General features: G+C 46.1%; 2 protein-coding genes across 2 annotated transcripts; one reads left to right on the forward strand and one right to left on the reverse strand.

The window, feature by feature from the left end:
- Positions 1 to 5,937: 5,937 nt before the first annotated feature.
- Positions 5,938 to 7,053, forward strand: GPR68 (G protein-coupled receptor 68). The gene has a single exon (XM_053475450.1). It carries the CDS (start codon positions 5,938 to 5,940, stop codon positions 7,051 to 7,053), a length of 1,116 nt encoding a protein of 371 aa, XP_053331425.1.
- Positions 7,054 to 7,631: 578 nt separating this feature from the next.
- Positions 7,632 to 18,926, reverse strand: DGLUCY (D-glutamate cyclase). Its single transcript, XM_053475023.1, has 14 exons — positions 18,882 to 18,926; positions 17,998 to 18,062; positions 16,955 to 17,066; positions 15,002 to 15,155; positions 13,347 to 13,545; positions 12,789 to 12,939; positions 12,287 to 12,409; positions 11,956 to 12,153; positions 11,357 to 11,617; positions 10,442 to 10,541; positions 10,003 to 10,151; positions 9,377 to 9,496; positions 8,897 to 9,048; positions 7,632 to 8,229 (listed from the first exon to the last, which is right to left on the reverse strand). The coding sequence occupies exons 3-14, from the start codon at positions 17,055 to 17,057 to the stop codon at positions 8,089 to 8,091; spliced, it is 1,851 nt and encodes a 616-aa protein (XP_053330998.1). The 5' UTR covers positions 17,058 to 17,066; positions 17,998 to 18,062; positions 18,882 to 18,926; the 3' UTR covers positions 7,632 to 8,088.
- Between the last annotated feature and the right edge of the window lie 1,634 nt (positions 18,927 to 20,560).

Below are 20,560 nucleotides of genomic sequence, written 5' to 3' on the forward strand. Positions count from 1 at the left end.
GTAATATACCCCCAGCGCTGTATACAGTAATAACCCCCAGCGCTGTATACAGTAATATAACCCCCAGCGCTGTATACAGTAATATAACCCCCCAGCGCTGTATACAGTAATAACCCCCAGCGCTGTATACAGTAATATAACCCCCAGCGCTGTATACAGTAATATAACCCCCCAGCGCTGTATACAGTAATATAACCCCCCCAGCGCTGTATACAGTAATATAACCCCAGCACTGTATACAGTAATAACCCATGAGCGCTGTATACAGTAATATAACCCCCAGCGCTGTATACAGTAATATAACCCCCCAGCGCTGTATACAGTAATATAACCCCCAGCGCTGTATACAGTAATATAACCCCAGCGCTGTATACAGTAATATAACCCCAGCGCTGTATACAGTAATATACCCCCCCAGCGCTGTATACAGTAATATAACCCCAGCGCTGTATACAGTAATATAACCCCAGCGCTGTATACAGTAATATACCCCCCCAGCGCTGTATACAGTAATATAACCCCCAGCACTGTATACAGTAATATACCCCCCCAGCACTGTATACAGTAATATAACCCCCCAGCGCTGTATACAGTAATATAACCCCCCAACGCTGTATACAGTAATATAACCCCCTGTGCTGTATACAGTAATATAACCCCCAGCGCTGTATACAGTAATATAACCCCCAGCACTGTATACAGTAATATAACCCCCAGCACTGTATACAGTAATATAACCCCCAGCACTGTATACAGTAATATAACCCCCAGCGCTGTATACAGTAATATAACCCCCCAGCGCTGTATACAGTAATATAACCCCCAGCACTGTATACAGTAATATAACCCCCAGCACTGTATACAGTAATATAACCCCCCAGCGCTGTATACAGTAATATAACCCCCCAGCGCTGTATACAGTAATATAACCCCCAGCGCTGTATACAGTAATATAACCCCCCAGCGCTGTATACAGTAATATAACCCCCAGCGCTGTATACAGTAATATAACCCCCCAGCGCTGTATACAGTAATATAACCCCCAGCGCTGTATACAGTAATATAACCCCCAGCGCTGTATACAGTAATATAACCCCCAGCGCTGTATACAGTAATATAACCCCCCAGCACTGTATACAGTAATATAACCCCCAGCGCTGTATACAGTAATATAACCCCCCAGCGCTATATACAGTAATATAACCCCCAGCACTGTATACAGTAATATAACCCCCCCAGCGCTGTATACAGTAATATAACCCCCAGCACTGTATACAGTAATATAACCCCCCAGCGCTCTATACAGTAATATAACCCCCAGCACTGTATACAGTAATATAACCCCCAGCGCTGTATACAGTAATTTAACCCCCAGCGCTATATACAGTAATAACCCATGAGCGCTGTATACAGTAATATAACCCCCAGCGCTGTATACAGTAATTTAACCCCCAGCGCTATATACAGTAATAACCCATGAGCGCTGTATACAATAATGCAAATGAAGCCTGTTCATCGCTATCATTTCATTAGTCCGACTGGATGATTAAGACCGAGCCATTCTATTGTTCCCCACAGGCGGTATGATAAGTCGGGGGTTAGTAGATTGGGGATGAGATAGAGTGAGAACTCGTATAATATGCAGCTGCCTGAAAACATATTATGGGGCAAAAACTTTCAATAAAGCACAGGAGTTTAGGAAAGTATTAATTTGTTGGGAGATCCATGCAGCCGGCCGCCGGTGGCCCATCCACCATCACCCAACACAGTTTCTGCCCCAGTGATCTGCCCCCACATGGTGAGTAATCACTGGGGATCATTGAGTCCTCACTCGTTATTGCAAAACCTGGAATTTATCTTTTCTGCATTTTGGCCGCCGTCCCGCCAGCCTCCTCCATAATCCGCCGTGATTCAGTGTCCGGAGGGGCCGGCGGTGGAGTAAACACTCCGAGGATGTCTGTGTTTAAATTATCAGCTCTTAAGCAGGGAGTGCCTGATAAATCCGCGCAATAATGCATCGCGCACGCTGCCAGAAATGTCATTTATTTATTGGGTTATTTTAAAAGACACCTGGCAGGTAGAGAAAGCAATTTATGCCATTTAAAGAAACACATATGTGAAGAGAACATATATGCGAAACCCATATATAATACACGGTATGTATACTCGCACACATATACATATACGCTTATGGAAAGCATATAGGTTTATTTTACTGTAAATTGACTCGCAGGAAAACTATTACTCACCAATCCATACACACACGAAACACTGGACGGGGGGGACCCATGTGGGAGGAGAGGAGCCGGAGAGGAGGGAGAGTACAGGAGAAGCAGAGGATAGGGGCAGATCTGGGTCTGCATCAGGAGCACAGGGGCAGAATCCGGGCTGCGTCAGGAGCACAGGGGCAGAATCCGGGCTGCGTCAGGAGCACAGGGGCAGAATCCGGGCTGCGTCAGGAGCACAGGGGCAGAATCCGGGCTGCGTCAGGAGCACAGGGGCAGAACCGGGGCTGCGTCGGGGAGACGACCGCACATCTAGGTTTGGGTCGGGGGGATAATCGGATGAAGGGATCCCCCTTTGCCTGGGAAGTTCTGCTGGAGATGAATTCATTCACCCCCTGCTGACATTTGACCCACCATGGACCCCGAGGTGAGTGCCCCGGACCCCCTTTACTGGATGGTATTGGGGTGAGCGGAGCCGGCTCTCCCAGGGATATCGGGTTATTCAGTAAAATTCATGTGAGTTACTGCATCACTTATCTCAGTTCTAGAAGGTTTGTTACCTGGTTGTATCCTAAACCCCCCCCCAGGGTACAGGTATCCCCCCCCAGGGTAACCCGCAGGGGCTTCTCACCCCACTGAGCAAAGAGCAAAAAAACAGCGAATTACATTTTTGACTAAATTAGTATTATCCTAAAATGATGTATTTAACCCTCTACATCCAGAGTAAATTCTATAGAACCATGTCAGATGCAGTAATAGTTTTATTAAACACCTGGGTTATTATTTCTATAGCACCTACTGATGCCGCAGCGCTGTACAACCAGGCTGCATGTAACAATGACATATTTAGAACGCACGGCATCACAATACTCCATATTCTAGTACTTTATATTTGTTCATTTTGGAGGATGGACCTATAAGGTGGAATAACTGGGTGCTTCACCGATGAAAATGATCATCATTTCACGATTACATTTGGTTTATGGTTAAAATGTTATTCTGGTTCAAAGTCTAAAAAGGTTTTAAGGAAATATATAATATATATAATTTACTTGTAAATTGTTGGCGCTATATAAATAAAAGGTAACAACAATAATAATATAATGATAATAATAATAATATAACAATAATAATATAATGATAATAATAATAATATAACAATAATAATAATAATATAACAATAATAATATAACAATAATATAACGATAATATAATAATTACTTACTTATCCTCAAGGGGTCTATCCTACATCACCAGTTTCACACTTTTCGCCCAATGTGTCTGGGGCTGCCCTCGTCCAATCACCTGTCGCTTTCTGTACCATGTGACGGAGAATGTGGGAATAGGACGCGGGGCATTTTAAAAATAACGGGTCCATCGGTCGGATACTATTTATTTATTTATTCACACCATAAACCGTTTTCCCTCGTGGGGGCAGCTCGTCTATTCATCCATTTTGGTAAATAGCAGTTGGTAGCAGAAGCCGTGTATTTAGACCTTATGGAACCCCGTTGTCACGGCGAGACCCCTAAGACCCCTACATACATATGCCTGATAATTACGCAGAATTTCGCTCCTTTAACAAGGCCGTTTCCCTGGGATTCTCCCTTCTACCTCCCTGATCCGCGTAAACCAAGTGTATGAGCCGCTTACCGAGCGTCCGCATCGATTCGCATTCATTAGCGGCCTCTTGACGTACGTTCATTACGGACCCTCTGGGGATTACCTGACACGTACAGGGAGCTCTCCAATCTATCCTCGCGTCATCAGCAATTAATCCGTAAAACGTGCTCACACGGCAATCCTTCAGCTTCTTTCCCTCCCGGTAGACTCATAGAAAAAAAGGGAAAATAGAAAAAATAAAGCAGGATGAAAAGATGGAGGGTGAGGCGAGACGGAGAAGAGGGAGAGGCGAGGCGGAGAAGAGGGAGAGGCGAGACGGGGAAGAGGGAGAGGCGAGACGGGGAAGAGGGAGAGGCGAGACGGGGAAGAGGGAGAGGCGAGACGGAGAAGAGGGAGAGGCGAGACGGAGAAGAGGGAGAGGCGAGACGGAGAAGAGGGAGAGGCGAGACGGAGAAGAGGGAGAGAGGAGACAGAGAAGAGGGAGAGAGGAGACAGAGAAGAGGGAGAGGCGAGAAGGAGAAGAGGGAGAGGCGAGAAGGAGAAGAGGGAGAGGCGAGAAGGAGAAGAGGGAGAGGCGAGACGGAGAAGAGGGAGAGGCGAGAAGGAGAAGAGGGAGAGGCGAGAAGGAGAAGAGGGAGAGGCGAGAAGGAGAAGAGGGAGAGGCGAGGCGGAGAAGAGGGAGAGGGAGAGGTCTTCACCTGTGGAGGTTCATAGCAGGTCCAGCAAGCTTTGGGGTAAAATCTTCTCAAAGTCGGCCAACAGAATACCGCAAAGCTGAAGGCTACCCTTAACAAGAAAGGACTAAGGGCCAAGGTTTGAGTCTTTATTGCAGACAACAAAGGGCCGATGGGACGGGACGGGACGGGCCGGGCCAAATGGGTCAGCCATAGACCCTCTGACCCCTACACCACTAGTGATGCCAAAACTACCCCCCAAGACAAGTATGGAAATGGGGGTCCCATTTGAATTTAGAGACCCCCATCTCCCGGGTTCTCGCTCCAGGAGATCCGCAGAGACCACAACGGCTGCCCCCCCTCTGATAACAGCGAGCGAGCCGGTAATAAATGGGGCCAGGGATGGGACCGCAGCGGCTTTTAATTCCCTTTGTAACAGAGGAAAGCGTCTTTTTGTTTTGTGCGGAGGATGTGTGTCATTATTTGTAAGCTTTGTCCGAGGCGGGTGGAGACGTTCGTTAATAAAACGCAGGAAACATTTACGCCAGCGGAAAAAAAACGCAATAATGAGAAATAGCAAGATGGGAAGATGGGAAGACGGACAGGGCGAGATCTAAAGAGGCGACCGGCAGAAAAGGTCCTGATTTAAACCGATTTTCCTACAGCTGGCCGTCGGTCAGAGAGAACATTCCGGGTCGATCCTTATTGAAAAAGGAAATTGAGAATGGATTAGGGGTAAGTGGGGTCGGTGCTACTTATATAGTCTGTATATACCGTGCATACGCAAGGCATTAACCCGCAGCGTTACAATGTAATTGTTTCATTTAGATTTAAATTATATCATTTAAATTAATTTATTAAAGTAAAAAATACCTTTTTAAGATCCAAACCCTTTTTTTTAATCTGAAAAAGGAAGTTACTCTTTAAGGGGAGGAATGCGCAATAATTTCCAGAGAGCTTACAATCTAACATTTACCCCCCCCCCTCCCCCCATCTATTCACATGTTCCATACGACGCGTCCTGCGTGAAAGCCTCGGCATCGATTTAGATACGGAACCCTGAAGTGCAGACGTTATATTCTATATTCTATACAATGTTACTAACGCTGCTTTATATCAGGAACCGATTGGGATCTCGGACTCCCGCGCCGTTACGTAAAACACGCAATGTGTCCAAGATGTTGGCAACAGTTTTATTTTTTGGGGCATAATCGCAGGGAACATACAGGGTCTTCAAATGCTTTAGCGGTGAAATGCGTTGGGCACCCCAAAAATCTCTTACAACTGCAATAAATGTCTGACTAATTTTGAACACCTTTTTATTCATTTCCAGTGACATCCAGGCCAACGTTGGGGGCGCGGGGAGGGAATGGCAGCTGGCTGAGATGCACGCGCCTTCCCGGCTTTTCTCCGACATGGGAAACATCACAGAGGACCCCGTCGAGTCCAACGTCACCGGCTGTACCATCGACCACACCATACACCAGACGCTGTTCCCCGTGGTGTACATCACCGTCTTCGTCGTCGGCCTTCCAGCCAACTGCTTGTCCCTGTACTACGGCGTCCTGCAGATCAAGGCCAGGAACGAGCTGGGGATATACCTGTGCAACCTAACAGCGGCCGACCTCCTCTACATCTTCTCTCTGCCCTTCTGGATCCAGTACGTCCTGCAGCACGACAACTGGACGTACAACGAGGCGATGTGCCGGATCTGCGGCATCCTCCTGTACGAGAACATTTACATCAGCATCGGATTCCTTTGCTGCATCTCGGTGGACCGCTACCTGGCGCTGGTCCATCCCTTCAGGTTCCTTCATCTCCGGACGATGAAGGCGGCCGCCGTGGCCAGCTCCGTCATTTGGCTCAAGGAGATCATGACCAGCTACTTCTTCTTCAAGCACGGAGAGTTCAGTAAAGATCCCGACAGCCACGTCGTGTGCTTTGAGCATTACCCCATGAAAACATGGGAGCACAGCATTAATTACTATCGCTTCCTCGCCGGATTCCTTCTCCCCCTCTTCCTGCTGCTCTTTTCCTACTGCTGCATCTTTAAGGTGGTCCGGAAGAGCCAAGGAACTCAGACCAAGAAGAAACTCCAGATCAAGCACTTGGTTCTCAGCACCGTCCTCATCTTCGTGGTCTGTTTTGGGCCGTACCACGTCTTGGTGGTCATCAGAAGCTTGTTCGAGAAAGACTGCGGGTTCGCCGCGAGCATATTCAACTTTTACCACATTTCTTTGCTGCTCACCACCTTCAACTGCGCGGCGGATCCGGTGCTGTACTGCTTCGCCAACGAGAACACGTACAAAGACTTCGTCAGGCTGAAAGGTTCTTGCTTGGCTCTGTCGCGGTGCCAGAAGGCAGCGAAGGGCTCCTACGAACTGAATCGCGTGGAGACGACTAGCGAAGACATCTGCAGGTCAAAGCCCGCGCCGTCTAAGAGCGAGACTTCTGTGCTGTGCGAGAACAAAGTTTCTGTTACCGAGTCACGTGGAACCGGAGCTGTCCACGGACAAAGGTCTGACTGTTAATGAGACGGCGACCTCAGGCGAGCAGACCCCGCGGTATATATATCGCTGGTATCAGAACAGGGGTTTTGTGAATATTCTGTAACACATTTGGTGGAAAACAATTCATTTTCTGTCCTTTTTTCCTTAAGGTTCCAACATAGAGTTTTACTAACAAACCTCAGCCAAAAGCAGCGGCATATCTTCTGTATCCGCCGACGCATTTCGCTAACCAATCAAATCAACGATCATCTTCTTTTATTTCCGCAAAAAATATTTATTTTGCTTCTTAAAATGCGTTATTTACAGTTTCCACAAACTGTTGTTTTTTTTTTTCCCCAGGAAAAAGGTGGTTCTAACGATAGCTGTGGTTAAAAGGCCCCAAGGCAGGCGCTTTTAGGCTATAATATTCCGGCCGCGGAAAAGCGGACGTTTAATGCGCCCACAGAGAGAAAATACGGCGAATTAGAGCCTCGTCTAACATCCGCGGTAAAAATAAAGTGCTTAATGAAATAAGCCACATCGGTCTCTGCATCAAGGAGGCAACATCCAGCCTGGATAAATGTCTCAGTAATAGATGCTGATGTGTTTTTGCCCTAAGGAAGGATCCGGGGCATCTGGATATCTATCCCATAGAGCACCAATCGAACCCGGCCAGGCTCTGCTTTAGTCTGTAGAGCCCATCTGTGGAAAAGCAGGTGAGGGAATGGGGCGATATTGTTGAAACCAGAGCAGCCCAGGGGGGTTATTAGCAAGTGTAGCAGGGCCCCATCCGGCAAGAAAATCTGTATATTCTGTCGAGCCAGGGATATCATCTTTCTACGAGTCTCAGGACAAAGCAATCGATTTCAGATAAATAGCCTTTTTTATGCTATGGACCCCAAAACTGTGATATATATTATTTTCAGCTGATTATACAGACGGGGTTGTGAATCAGTAAATAATTGTTACGTGCGGCCAGCCCTTTCGCTTGATTATATTCATTTTTTTTTATGATTTTCATTGAATCACACGGTAATTTGGGACGCCGATGCGCAGAATTTCCGGGCAGGAATGGCGTTACATCGTGACCTCGAGAAGTTTCTGGATCATCTCGGAATGCGTGTTATGAAACGGAAGCCCGTCGACTTCCATGGCGAGGTTCCCGGTCTTCCCGCTGCGCACTCCCTGATCCACGAGGACTTTCAGCAGCTTCTCTTCCTGTTTGCATTAAATAAGTGGCATGTTGAAACGAGTAACACGTGGATTTACGGCGTGCGTTAAGGACTAGCTTTCCGTGTAACATGCGCAGAATCGTGGTATAAAAGCTGCACGCGGGGTTTTGTCGATGGCGCGCGGCACATATTATTGGTTAAGAAGCTTTAATGTATTTTCACTGCGTCTTTAAGATATTGTAAACCCATAAATTCACTGAATAAAAAAATATGTATTTTGTACGTTTTCCAAAAATACGACAGCCATTCCTTGAATAAAACGATTTTATCTCAACTGCAACAACTCATATTACGATGTTTCAAAGGAACGGCAGAAACGCGAATCTCTTAACATATTTATGTGGAACAAAATATAAACTTTATGCTTTTACTAACATGAAAACCATAGAACCCCCCAGCAGATCAGCCCCCATCCGGCCCCCGTCTAGTCGCCCGTTTCTCCTGCTGTAAAGAGTCAAACCTTAATCAGTCGTTGGTCTCGTCTTAGATTCAGGAGCCGTATGTCTATCCCATGCATGTTTAATACCCTCACTGTATTACCCTCTACCACCTCTGCTGGGAGGCTGTTCCATGTATAATACACTTTTGAAGTGAAGTCTTCTTGTTAAACTCATAAAGGACGAATATAACAATTTGCTGACATTGCTTGTTACCTTATCGATGGTAGGAAGCGCAGCAGTCCAGACCTCGGCCCCTGCAGTCCTGGGGAATCCCACTGCCTTCCTCAGATAGCGCTCGTGAATCCCACAGGTATTTAGGAGGTACAAAGCACACGATACGGCGTATCCTCCCCAGTTAGAGACCCCTAGGAAAAGAGTGGCGGCCACATAGATTAATATAGAAAATTACTGAGTGCAGCCGGATTCACGTAAAGGAACAATTTAAAAATACAGAGCTGTGATTCCCAAAATATTTACCCCTTTTGCACTGGTGAGCGACTTAACAATAGAGAACCGATAACTTAATGGGGAGGAATAATCATGCAGATCCTGAGAGCAGGCTGCTCATGTGGTATTCACATAAGGCGGGTTCTAATACATATATAATGTATCCATTACACGGGGTTAATTCAGTGTATATCAATAACACAGCCGATTTAAACGCAACAAAGGGATGCAATGCGTGAGACTCACCTGCAATAATTGCAAAGTCTGCAGCCACGTCGCAGGCGATGGTGTCGCCATTTGTAATGTGTTCCTTCACCGCTTCTTTTACTTTGCCCATCCCCAGTTCATTCCCACCGTCTCCGATACCTTTCCGATACAAAAAAAAAAAGTTTCGTAAGTCTGCGAGTCCGAGGGAAAGCCGCCGGAGAATTATTGTTTGTTGATTTATTTTATTATTATTATACTTTATTTAAAAAGCGCCGACAGATTCTGCAGCGCCGTACAAAGAAGAAAATGCTATTTATATGGCCCCATCATATTCTGTAGCGCTGTACAAACATAAATGTTCAGAAAGTCTCAGATGGAGCTCTAACGCAAACCGCACAGGGGCGAGAGAACGCGATTCACTGGAAAAAGAGAAGATCCCAGATCCTCATTGAAGAAAAAAATATATAAATATAAATTTTTTTAGTAAATTTCACTCCCAGACCTGGCAGCGGATGAAACGGCGTTTTAATAGTTTATATATTTTAAATAGCTTATCCATATTTAAATATACATCTCCTTACATATTTAGGACATTTAAGCTGTCTGTTAATTGGTTAATTACACTTAATTCGATATTACCTCTAATCGGGCTTGCACTGACCTACCTGTTGTCGCGATGCCTCGGATACGCTGGGCAGCCAGGAACAGATTATCAATGGGATCCACCAAATGCTTGATGTTAATTTTCCTGGCGTTGTAATAGTTACCGTCGCTTGCCCGTCCTGCCCGTTCAATAGCCACCAGGTGATCGTACCTTCCAGGATGCAGACAGGCCAAAGAAACACGCGTTAACGATGGGGAGAAATGATCATAGCCAAGCCGACAGCGTACCTCTAGGCCGGGATTCTGAATTCAAACAGCGAGCAGCCGACGGGAGATACTAAGAATTCCCATCTCCCATTGGATACAAAGCTACACCCAGATATCCCATAAATCCCTATAAATCACTGAGACACGCAACGTACCATAGAGGCGGGATGTTCTCATTATACCATTATTACTTATTGGTTTAAATTTATACATTTATAAGTGGCGGTCACTGACCTCGGCTTCTCGGGATCTCCGTCCTCGCACAGGAATCTCACAGGCGACTCCGCAGACTCCTCTTTGTAACATAACAGAGGCACCGGGGATTGTAACACTCCTAGGGCAACAAAAAAACACACAAAGAAACTTAGCACAAAGCCCACTGCCTTCAGGCGTTATAGGCCGGCACGGCTCTCCCATCTGCTTCATATAAAATCCATGCGCGAGCTCAAAAGAAAATACAAAAGTTGTCTAATTAATCACAAGTAGATAATTACACATAAAAAAAATATTCAGTAAGGAGAGGTTTTTATGTAGTCCAAGTTCTGTTGTAAAAATGAAAAGAACGGTTACCAAATAAATAATAAAACAGGCTGTTACTCATAAAAAAACCACAATTCTGTTTTCTGACACGGTAAAGTTTTAGTGATTGTCGGTGGGCTATTAAAGGGACGCTCTGGGAGTCGTACGTCACCTTTATACGAATGTAAGATTCATGAGAATCTTCTATAGCAGGGCGTCCAACCTGCGGCCCTCCAGCTGCTGCAGGACTACATCTCCCATAATGCTCTTTCAGCTAAGGGGCGAGCTGAGGAGTATGGGAGATGTAGTCCTGTAGCAACTGGAGGGCCACAGGTTGGACACCCCTGTTCTATAGGGTAGCGATTTCTTATTTTTTTCTTTCCGCTAAATAAGAAATATTAAAGTACTTTAACGTTCTTAGAAAGACCTTTAATACACATTCTTCGCTGGACAGAAATCCTTCTGTACTTTAAAAGCTGCCTAAACAATTATTATTATTATTCTTTATTTATTTAAATAGCGCCAACAATTTCCGCAGCGCTTCTTACAGTTCCTGCATTCAAAAGGGTCTGACAAACTGGAGCAATAAATCATTACATATATATTATAAGCAACACACATATACATTACCCTGCTGAACCGCACGGTCGAGAATGTTTTTGTTCAGATCAATGGCACGCTCATCTGTCACAATGGCAACGCGTTTCCCCAGGGCCTGCAGCATGGCGGCCATAGCGATGGCGCCGGGAGGGCCGTCGGTTTCCTCCGGCGGGTCGTGCTGAAAGTGAGTGGGAAACCCGGTGGTTATAAGGACGGATTTGGCGTGAGACAGCGAGAGGCTGGACTTCAGCAGCTCCTCCGGGATCAGAAGATGCTTTATCCCCCGATCGCCTGGAAAACAGAAAATTGTTTTAGCAATCGGTGAGGGTTAAGTCTCTCTACGGTCCTTTATGGCATTTCATGCGGTTTAATAGCGTTTTTACAGCTTACTTAACTACCACTTTATGATTAAAAATGCATTAAACGCCAAAGGTTTCTTAGCAAGTAAAAAAAAAAAGATAATTAATAATAAAATAAAAAAGAGACAGTTGTGCTTACGAGAAAGAGTGAGTACACCGATACCGAGGGGCTATTCCCTCGCTGCGTGTTAGCGCGATATAAAATCCCAGGAGGATCCGCAGCATGAGAAGGACCCATTTTTGGGATTATTATTATTATTTTTGTGTTACCTGGATCTACGCCGATGATTCCCTCCAAGGCCCGGATTCTCTGCGCTGCCCGCTGCGATACCAAGCTGAAGTGCGCGGGGTCACAGGAGATCCGGAAAACCTCCGGGACTTCCTCGGGCCGAGTAACCGGAGCGCCCTCGCTTTTCACATCCGTGACAAACATGCAGCCGGGAGAGTGAGTGAAGGCCAGGGGCGACTCTGAGTGAAGACCACAAAGACGTTTTACATGGAAAATGTAATATTGAAATCTGAAAAAAGTAAATATTCCCTGTTTTTAATTAAAATTCCAACTTGTTGATCGGGTTTCGATTGGCTGTGAGGTTATACGTACTGCAGCTACTAACAGCCTCCACGCCGGTGACGCCGCACGCCCAGAACACAGGGACATCGTCCGGATGAAACCGTACCGGGTCCCCAAAATCTGTTTTCTGGAGATCACGTATCCCGAGAAAGCCTAATAAGGACAGAAAGTTACTAATTATTTCGGTGATACATTATTAGAGGACGGGGAGGCAGGGGAATATCTCTTTTTTAATTTGTTGTATGACAGATGCTTTATACATGTAAGCGATGGTGGGAAGAGCCCAATGCAACAGCAAGGAACATATAAATTAGCAATTTAACCGTTCGAATAATTGCACTTTAATGTGATATCTCACCTATTTTTACCTATGCACCAGCCTAAACTTCTAGTTACACATTTCATATGTGTACGTAAATACTATAGGTCTTGGAAGAGGCACCTTAAGTCAAGCAGTATATATATATATATATAAGCAAAACAAAGACAATAAAAGTCACAGGCATCTCGTGCCTTTAATTCACTGACAGACCTGGGCAGCCGATGTGAACAGGGGCTCCGTGGCAATGTGTCAGCGGTTGGGTTGCCTTTACCGCCGCATCCAGTTTGTCCAGTGGAATCGGTCTCATGGTGACCACAAGATTGCAAGAGAAGTCGCCAACGGACGAGCAGCGGACGTCTGTCTACGGGAAGAGGAAAAGTACCGGAAGTTAGAAAAAAGCAGGTATAGTCTATAAAATGATTCTTATGACACAGCTAGATAAATAAAGTGGGCTATGTCTAGATAAATTATCTATCCGTACCCCACTCAGGGTCCACATCTCAAGTGGGCTGCATGCACACGCAACACAAACCACCCAGTGTGCTTTAAAGAAGAAGGATATCGATGCCCAAGTAGACCTGATCCATTGGTACCAACTACATTCTATTTATACCCTGAGGATATCATTACAGGTGGGCAAAATCTTTTGCCAATAAAAATGGTGCAATCCAGCGCTGGAATTTCTGCCCCTTCACAGGCTCCTGCTTTTGCAGAATGTCCCACGGACTAAATGCCATTTGTCAACCAGCTCTAGCCTCAGACACCTACCGAATACATGCTGACGTTGCGCTGCTGCTCTACGTTCCTCACCGGGACTCCAAATCTCTCTACTGCGCTCTCGAAGGAGAAGCTGCAGCCCAGGTAGAAGGTCACCATGTCCTTCAGCTGCTCAGAATAACTCTCCAGGGTGTTCAGGCTCCCGGAGAAGACTCCGTGTAGGTACCTCCTGTACTGCAGACAGTCTGTGCTACAAAGTAAAGCAAGTGACCATAAACACTACATTCAGATACAACGAAAATTATTATACAATGTGGACTGTTTTCTTAATCCCGCTAAATCTCTGACCATTACCTCCCGCAATGTGTGTCTTCCACTCCCGCCCATTAATTCACTCATTCATTCCCTCTTCACAGATACTCATTCATTTCCTCGATCACGCATTCTCATTCATACAAACTCCCCCACCCCCGTACCTTATCTGCAGATTTCCCGCGCACTCCCGCAGGGCTGCCTTCGCACACAGCGTCTCTTCCCTCGTCCCACCGGAACGGAGCAGAGTCATGTGACGTGACGTAAATTCACGTGACTCTGCTGGGTTCGTGGGCGGGAACAAGAGAAGAGACGCTGTGAGGGAGCAACGCGAAGGCAGCCATGCGGGACTGCGCGGGATCACCGGGACCTCCATGTACATTGTCTGACCACCGGCTCCCGCCCACAACTCCCGAAAAACCACCGGCACCCCAAGTTTTTTTGACGAGTCCCACGGGACCGGCATCCTGATGCTGTCCTCTAGTGTGGAGTGTAAAATCAAAAGCAACCTAAAAAAACCCTAAAAATATATAAGCGCTCAAACATTTATGAAATCATTCCTTCTACGCCCCAAATAATATTCCAATTAAAATTAGCGGCATGGAAATATCGATTCAGATGCTATATGCAGGAGAACATTTGGCTGAAAACCTGAAGAAATCTAGTCCGCAGACCTTAAGCTTTTGCCACCAAAAAACGAAACATTTTTAACCCCTTAATGACAAAGCCCATACATGTACGGGCTCAAAACGCATTGTTTTCAATGGGTTTAGGGACCGCCCATTGTCCTTAAGGGGTTAATGAAACTAAAAACCTTTAGAAAATCATTCCTGATATGTGATATGGAAGGTGTGATTTGGAAGCTATATGCAGGAGACAAATTAGTAGAAAATCCAATAAAATCTACGACCACGGACCTCGCGTTTTTGCCAATAAAATCTATACTATCCCCCAAAAAATTAAAAATGTTTGAAATACTTAAAAACTTCAGAAAATCATTCTTCCTCAAAACCCAAGTGACATGCCAGGTAAATGGAGTTGTCTGGAAGGCCTGGAAGTTACACGCAGGAGATGATTGGCTGAAAACCTGACAGCGGACATTAGTTTTTTTGCCAAAAAATTTAATATTTTAAAAACTCAAAAACAATCGTTAAATCATGCCTCGTAAACTCTGCCGTCTCGATGATTTTTTCAGGTTTTCGGGCAAATAACTGAAAAGGTTTGATATCGGAGTCCTTTTTTGGAAGCTACCTGGGGGGAACAGATTTGTCCGAAATCCTCAAAAAAAAATCTAGACTGTTGGCAAAAAACATTGGTCCGGGGGCCACGCGTATTCCTTGGGTCATCTCTGACCTTTAACAACATTAACGCCAATGCAGACGGCAGATGCTTACCGTATATCGGAGTCCTTGCTCAGCGGAGGGCACTTCCACTCCCCTGGAGCACTCCGGTATAATAACGGGAGGGGGCCATGATTGGCCTGGCAGAATTTCTCAAAGTCGTCCGCGAGGGATTTGTGTATGATCACCACGTTGGCTTGAGTGTAGCCTTCAACGGAACGAAAAAAAACAGTCGGGTTGGTTGTGATTCTCTCTGTAACTAAACTCACATGACCCTCCCCGCCGTCTTGTCGGTAATCCCCCCGCTCTGTGACTCTCTACAGATTGCGGAGTGGAGGCTGGAAGCCCACCATACTTGGCACCCCAGCAAAAAGCACCTTCACTCAACCAAAAGAGTCAAATTCTAGGAGCATCGGTCAAGTTTAAGAAACGCTGATTTCCGTTCACATTTAAATCCCGTTTTCTGACGTTTTACTGACTCACTGGTTTATATCCCAGGAGCCTCAGCAGTGCCTTACTTATACATTCCTTCTTTAATTATTGTTACGTTATGAGGAGTTTGGACCCCAGACCAAGGAGCGCTTCACCTCCAGCACTGCGAACGAGGGAGGAATGCTGATAAATACGCGTCCGAAACCATCCAAAACTACATTTTAATGCTGGTATCATCCGCATGAGAAAATTTACTCGATATTATACCCTATATATATATATATATAAACACACACACATATACATATATATATATACACACATATACATATATATATATATATATATATATATACACACACATATACATATATATATATACACACACATATACATATATACCGTATTGGCTCGAATATAGGCCGCACTTTTTTCCCCCACTTTAAGTTTTTAAAGTGGGGGTGCGGCCTATATTCGGGGTCTAGCGCCCGACGCCCGGGACATGCAGTCCCGGGCGCCGGGCAGGCAGCGGGGTTAAGATACAGATCCCCCGCAGCGGTGCAGGGGACCTGCATCCTTCTCCCCGATACGCTCAGACAGCCTCCCCTGCCAGCACTTCCCACGGGGGGGGGGTGCCGGCACGGGAGGTTATCTAAGCGTTTTACCTCTGCCCACCCCCGACTTACCGGAGCAGACTCCCGGGTGTTGCCGCTGTCCTCCCTCCCCGAGATCCGCTGCCGCTGTCCTCCCTCCCCGAGATACGCTGCCGCTGTCCTCCCTCCCCGCGATACGCTGCCGCTGTCCTCCCTCCCCGAGATACGCTGCCGCTGTCCTCCCTCCCCGCGATACGCTGCCGCTGTCCTCCTCTGCCCCCCCCTCCTCGACTTACCGGAGCAGACTCCCGGGTGTCTTGCGGGGCCGGCGGGAGACATCTACGCAATACGCGCATGCAACTTCCGGTACCGGTACCGGAAGTTGCATACGCGTATTGCATAGATGTCCCTCGCCGGCCCCGCAAGACACCCGGGAGTCTGCTCCGGTAAGTCGAGGAGGGGGGGGCAGAGGAGGACAGCGGCAGCGTATCGCGGGGAGGGAGGACAGCGGCAGCGTATCTCGGGGAGGGAGGACAGCGGCAGCGTATCGCGGGGAGGGAGGACAGCGGCAGCGTATCTCGGGGAGGGAGGACAGCGGCAGCGGATCTCGGGGAGGGAGGACAGCGGCAGCGTATCGCGGGGGGAGAGGACAGTGACAGCATATCTCGGGGGGGGGGGACAGAGTGGCAGCATGTTTTTTTTGGTGCTTTTTTAAAGAAAAAAAACTTTTTCTTTAAAAAAGCACCAAACTTTTAGGGTGCGGCCTATATACGGGGGCGGCCTATATCCGAGCCAATACGGTATATATATACACACACACACACACACATTGTATATATATATATATCACATGCACACAAATCAGAAAAACAAATAACATTTTCATATTGGATTAACATGGAAATATCGCATGTTTGGTGAAAAAGCTAATTATTAAGATAAACATGGCACGTAACCATGAATTTAATAAAGTGACCATCACCTGAAGACATCCCCGATGTATTTGTCAGGTTAACTTTGTTGTATCGGATTAACCCTCGCACGGCCGCTGGCATAAGGTATCTGAGTCTCTGAAGGGAAAGCATACCATCGACCTGCGGGGAAACAGAGACGTAAACTCCTGCAAATTAAAAATCACCTTTCACACTCCTGGAGGGAATACATTATTCCACGCACATTATTTATAATCATTTTACGTTAAAAATACTTCTGTATTAAATATTAACATACTTTGAGAATATTCTTAAAATAAACAAACATTGCTAAGAAGACATGAAATAAAACGCGATTAGATTATCGGAACAGTGGATGGTTTTTTCCATTAAAGGGTAATTTATTCACTCTGAGATTATGTCATACAGTTAAACAGACTCGCCGTGAGCCCAACATGTCTGACTTGTCTGCCGTTATTCACATGCAGGACTATGAGGGACTATGCAGAAGTTGGGGTCTCACACAGGTCCCTGTCAGACTCCCAATGGAGCGTCAGCTCTGTCCCTCAGCGGCGAGGGGGTAGAAGGGCAGAAATGTCCGCTGGCACCCGGCTGTTTTACCTCCACGTCCGAGAGGGACTCCATCATGCCCCGTCAGATATGTCTCTGCCCAACGACATCTACCTCAACTAACAGGGCAGGGATCGGGGCTTTAAAATGTCAATTGTTAACCGGCTGGTTAAACATTTAAATGGAGATTCTCATTCACTTAACTAACGGGTCACTTTGTGTCCTAAAGTCGCAGAGATAGTAGAAGACCACTGTCCAGAAAGTGTAATTTCCGGAGGAAAGGTTCCCAAAGCCAGTCCTTAAAGGGACTTAAATGCCCTCATAATGTTCTTGCCTCCTGAAGTCGGGACGGTGTTTGTGATGTCACCCGGTTTCCTCCGAACCGGAAGAACCTTCGACCACATCTCGTGACGCTTTCCAAGGCTTTCCTTCATTGTAATTTAGCATCATGACACTGGATACAACGTTATTTCAACGTCAAACACCCCATTCACATGCAAGGCTGGAAGCGGCGCTAACGTACCTGAGAGGCGTGCGATTGGCTGCGTACCTGGTCCGTTCACTGCGTCATCCGTGTTCTCGCCGCTCCTGAAACACGCAGTGACATCAGAACTCAGATACTCGATACAGATACTCGATTCCCAACCAGCCGCTTCTGTCAAGCAGACCGAAACTAGAAATTCTTACTGAGCGGCCCTTTTGGATGAGCTGAAAAGTCCACCATTCCTGCCCAAAATTCTGGGTAAAAATACCATATGTATAAATTGTACAGTGCCGCGTAATTTGTTGGCGCTTAACACATAAAAGGTAACAATCCTTAAATATTATGATAATAAAGTCATTCTCACTTACAGACAATACAAAAAAAACATGCATTTTGTCCCACAAGCGATGTCTCCCTTTTGTACAGCGCCACGGAATATGTAAGCACTTCGCAAACGAATGAAAACATGAACTGCTTGAAATCCTGTGATGTCACGGCCGGGCACTCCAACTCCCATGACGCAAAGCCACATATCGCAATAAAATCCAGGCTTTAGTAATAAAGGCTTAAATCTCAGACAATCGGATTCTAGTTTTATAAACACAGAAAATACTAAGTTTTATATCGTTTAAAACAAACGTATCCATGAAGATACTTTGTATTACTCTATGATTGTAACCTTTATAGGTATTTGGATACAGTTTGGATACAGTTTAGAACTCTAGGACTAATGAGCTGGGGGGTAAAGGTCGCCCTGCTGCTGATCGTTAAATGGAATTTAAGTATTTTGTAAAGAAACGGGGATTATCCTGTGCCCAATACACGGCAGATATGTAACTCATTAAAGGCTGTTCATCCAGACTATTATTAATATAAGGCAGACACAGACCGCAAGAAGTAACAAGTCACATACAGTTCCATACCAGCCCTGCTGACCTCAGGAGGCAGACATCTTGCACCAATAAGCCTGACAGTGGGCAAAAACTACATTTCCCATCACCCCCTGGGAGCTGTTTAATTCTGCGCTCCTGGTGCCCTCTGCTGAACGAACTCCATATAATATTCAGCCAGCGAGACTCTGGAAACGGGTTTTTTTGGGTTTAACTTGACACCACTTATCTAAGTCTAAAACTGGAGGGTCAGAGGCTTAGATGCAATGGAGGAAAGTTTGATTTCACTGAGCAGGTGGTCGATAAGTGGAACAGCCTCCCAGCAGAAGTGGTAGAGGGTAATACAGTGAGGGTATTAAACATGCATGGGATAGACATACGGCTCCTGAATCTAAGAAGAGACCAACGACCAAGCAGGAGAAACAGGCGACTAGAAGGGGGCCGAATGGGGCCGATCTGCCCGCAGAGTCTAATCTAATGCCAGGGGGCTGTGAAATTCCTTGTTCTTCCCTTGTTGGGAAGCCTGAAACCAGCAAAAAGGGAGCTGAAAATGTATTTTTTTTTTCTTCTATCACAGCGCAGGCATCGAGACCACAAAAAAATAGTTTTTTAACTTAAAAAAATCTCCACTAACAAGCTGTTTCTCCGAGCCCAGCGTGAGCCGTAACTGATCCCCGTAAAGCCGGAGCTGCGGATGGGAGACGCGCATGCTGCCAAATCCCTTGCGGGGCTGGAAATTAGGCCAATGAAACGAAGGACTGTCCTATATTATTAACCGCGAGGCGCAATTTGTATAGACAAAGCCAGCCGCAGCAGGAGAGCGGGCGCCGATGATCGCAGAGGCTATATCCATTCAATCATTACAGGTGCCACGGCCCAGGACAATGTATAGATTATTACAGGGGAAACTAAATATTAATGCGGATCAGAAATCCTTGTCTTTAATTTGGCGACCTAAATTAAAAATAACATTAAAAAATTCCATGGGGGAATTTCAATGTTTTATTTTTATGATTTCATGCCTCTCAACTGTCTCAATTCGTTCGAGACAGTCCCGACGTTGCCACTCTATCACGCTTTTCGAGACAGGGGTAGGGAATTGCTGTTCCGAATCCCGCCGTCCCAATCTCATCCTCCGGTGTCTGAGACACCCGAGAACACGTTTGAGTGACGCGCTACTTCCCGAGCCCCGCCCCCCGGTGTGCCGATTGGCCGGGGGTAGAAGGTGTAACATGTAATTCGCGGCGTGCCATGACGCAGTGCGGTGTTCTGTTCAGCGTATATAAACGTTTCCGTTTAAACCTTTGGATCTTTGGAATAATGACCGTAACGAGTAGGTTGTGAACAGGAAGCTGCATTAATACTCAACAGGAAGTGAAGAGCGCAAAGTGAATTTTCTTCCCCCAACTACCTGAAAGCAGCACAGACTATTGCGAAATCATTACACACTCCTGACATGTTAAACACTCTTTCATTTATTCCTTTTTCAGGTTTTCTTTGCCCTGCGTATTTTCAGAATAAAGCACAATTTTAGTTCATTTATATTTGAAGGGATCTGGTGGTTTTTTTTTTAGAGGGGACGGGGCTGGACGGAGCTCACTGTGTAACCGTTTAAAATAGAGAATGAAATGAACGCTGTTTGCTGGTCACGGTGCGGAATTTTGATCCTGGCTCTTTAGCCAAGATGTATCGGGTTATCTTCGGCGCTTATC

The sequence above is a fragment of the Spea bombifrons genome, chromosome 9 (genome assembly GCF_027358695.1).
Source record: "Spea bombifrons isolate aSpeBom1 chromosome 9, aSpeBom1.2.pri, whole genome shotgun sequence".
NCBI lineage: Eukaryota > Metazoa > Chordata > Amphibia > Anura > Pelobatidae > Spea > Spea bombifrons.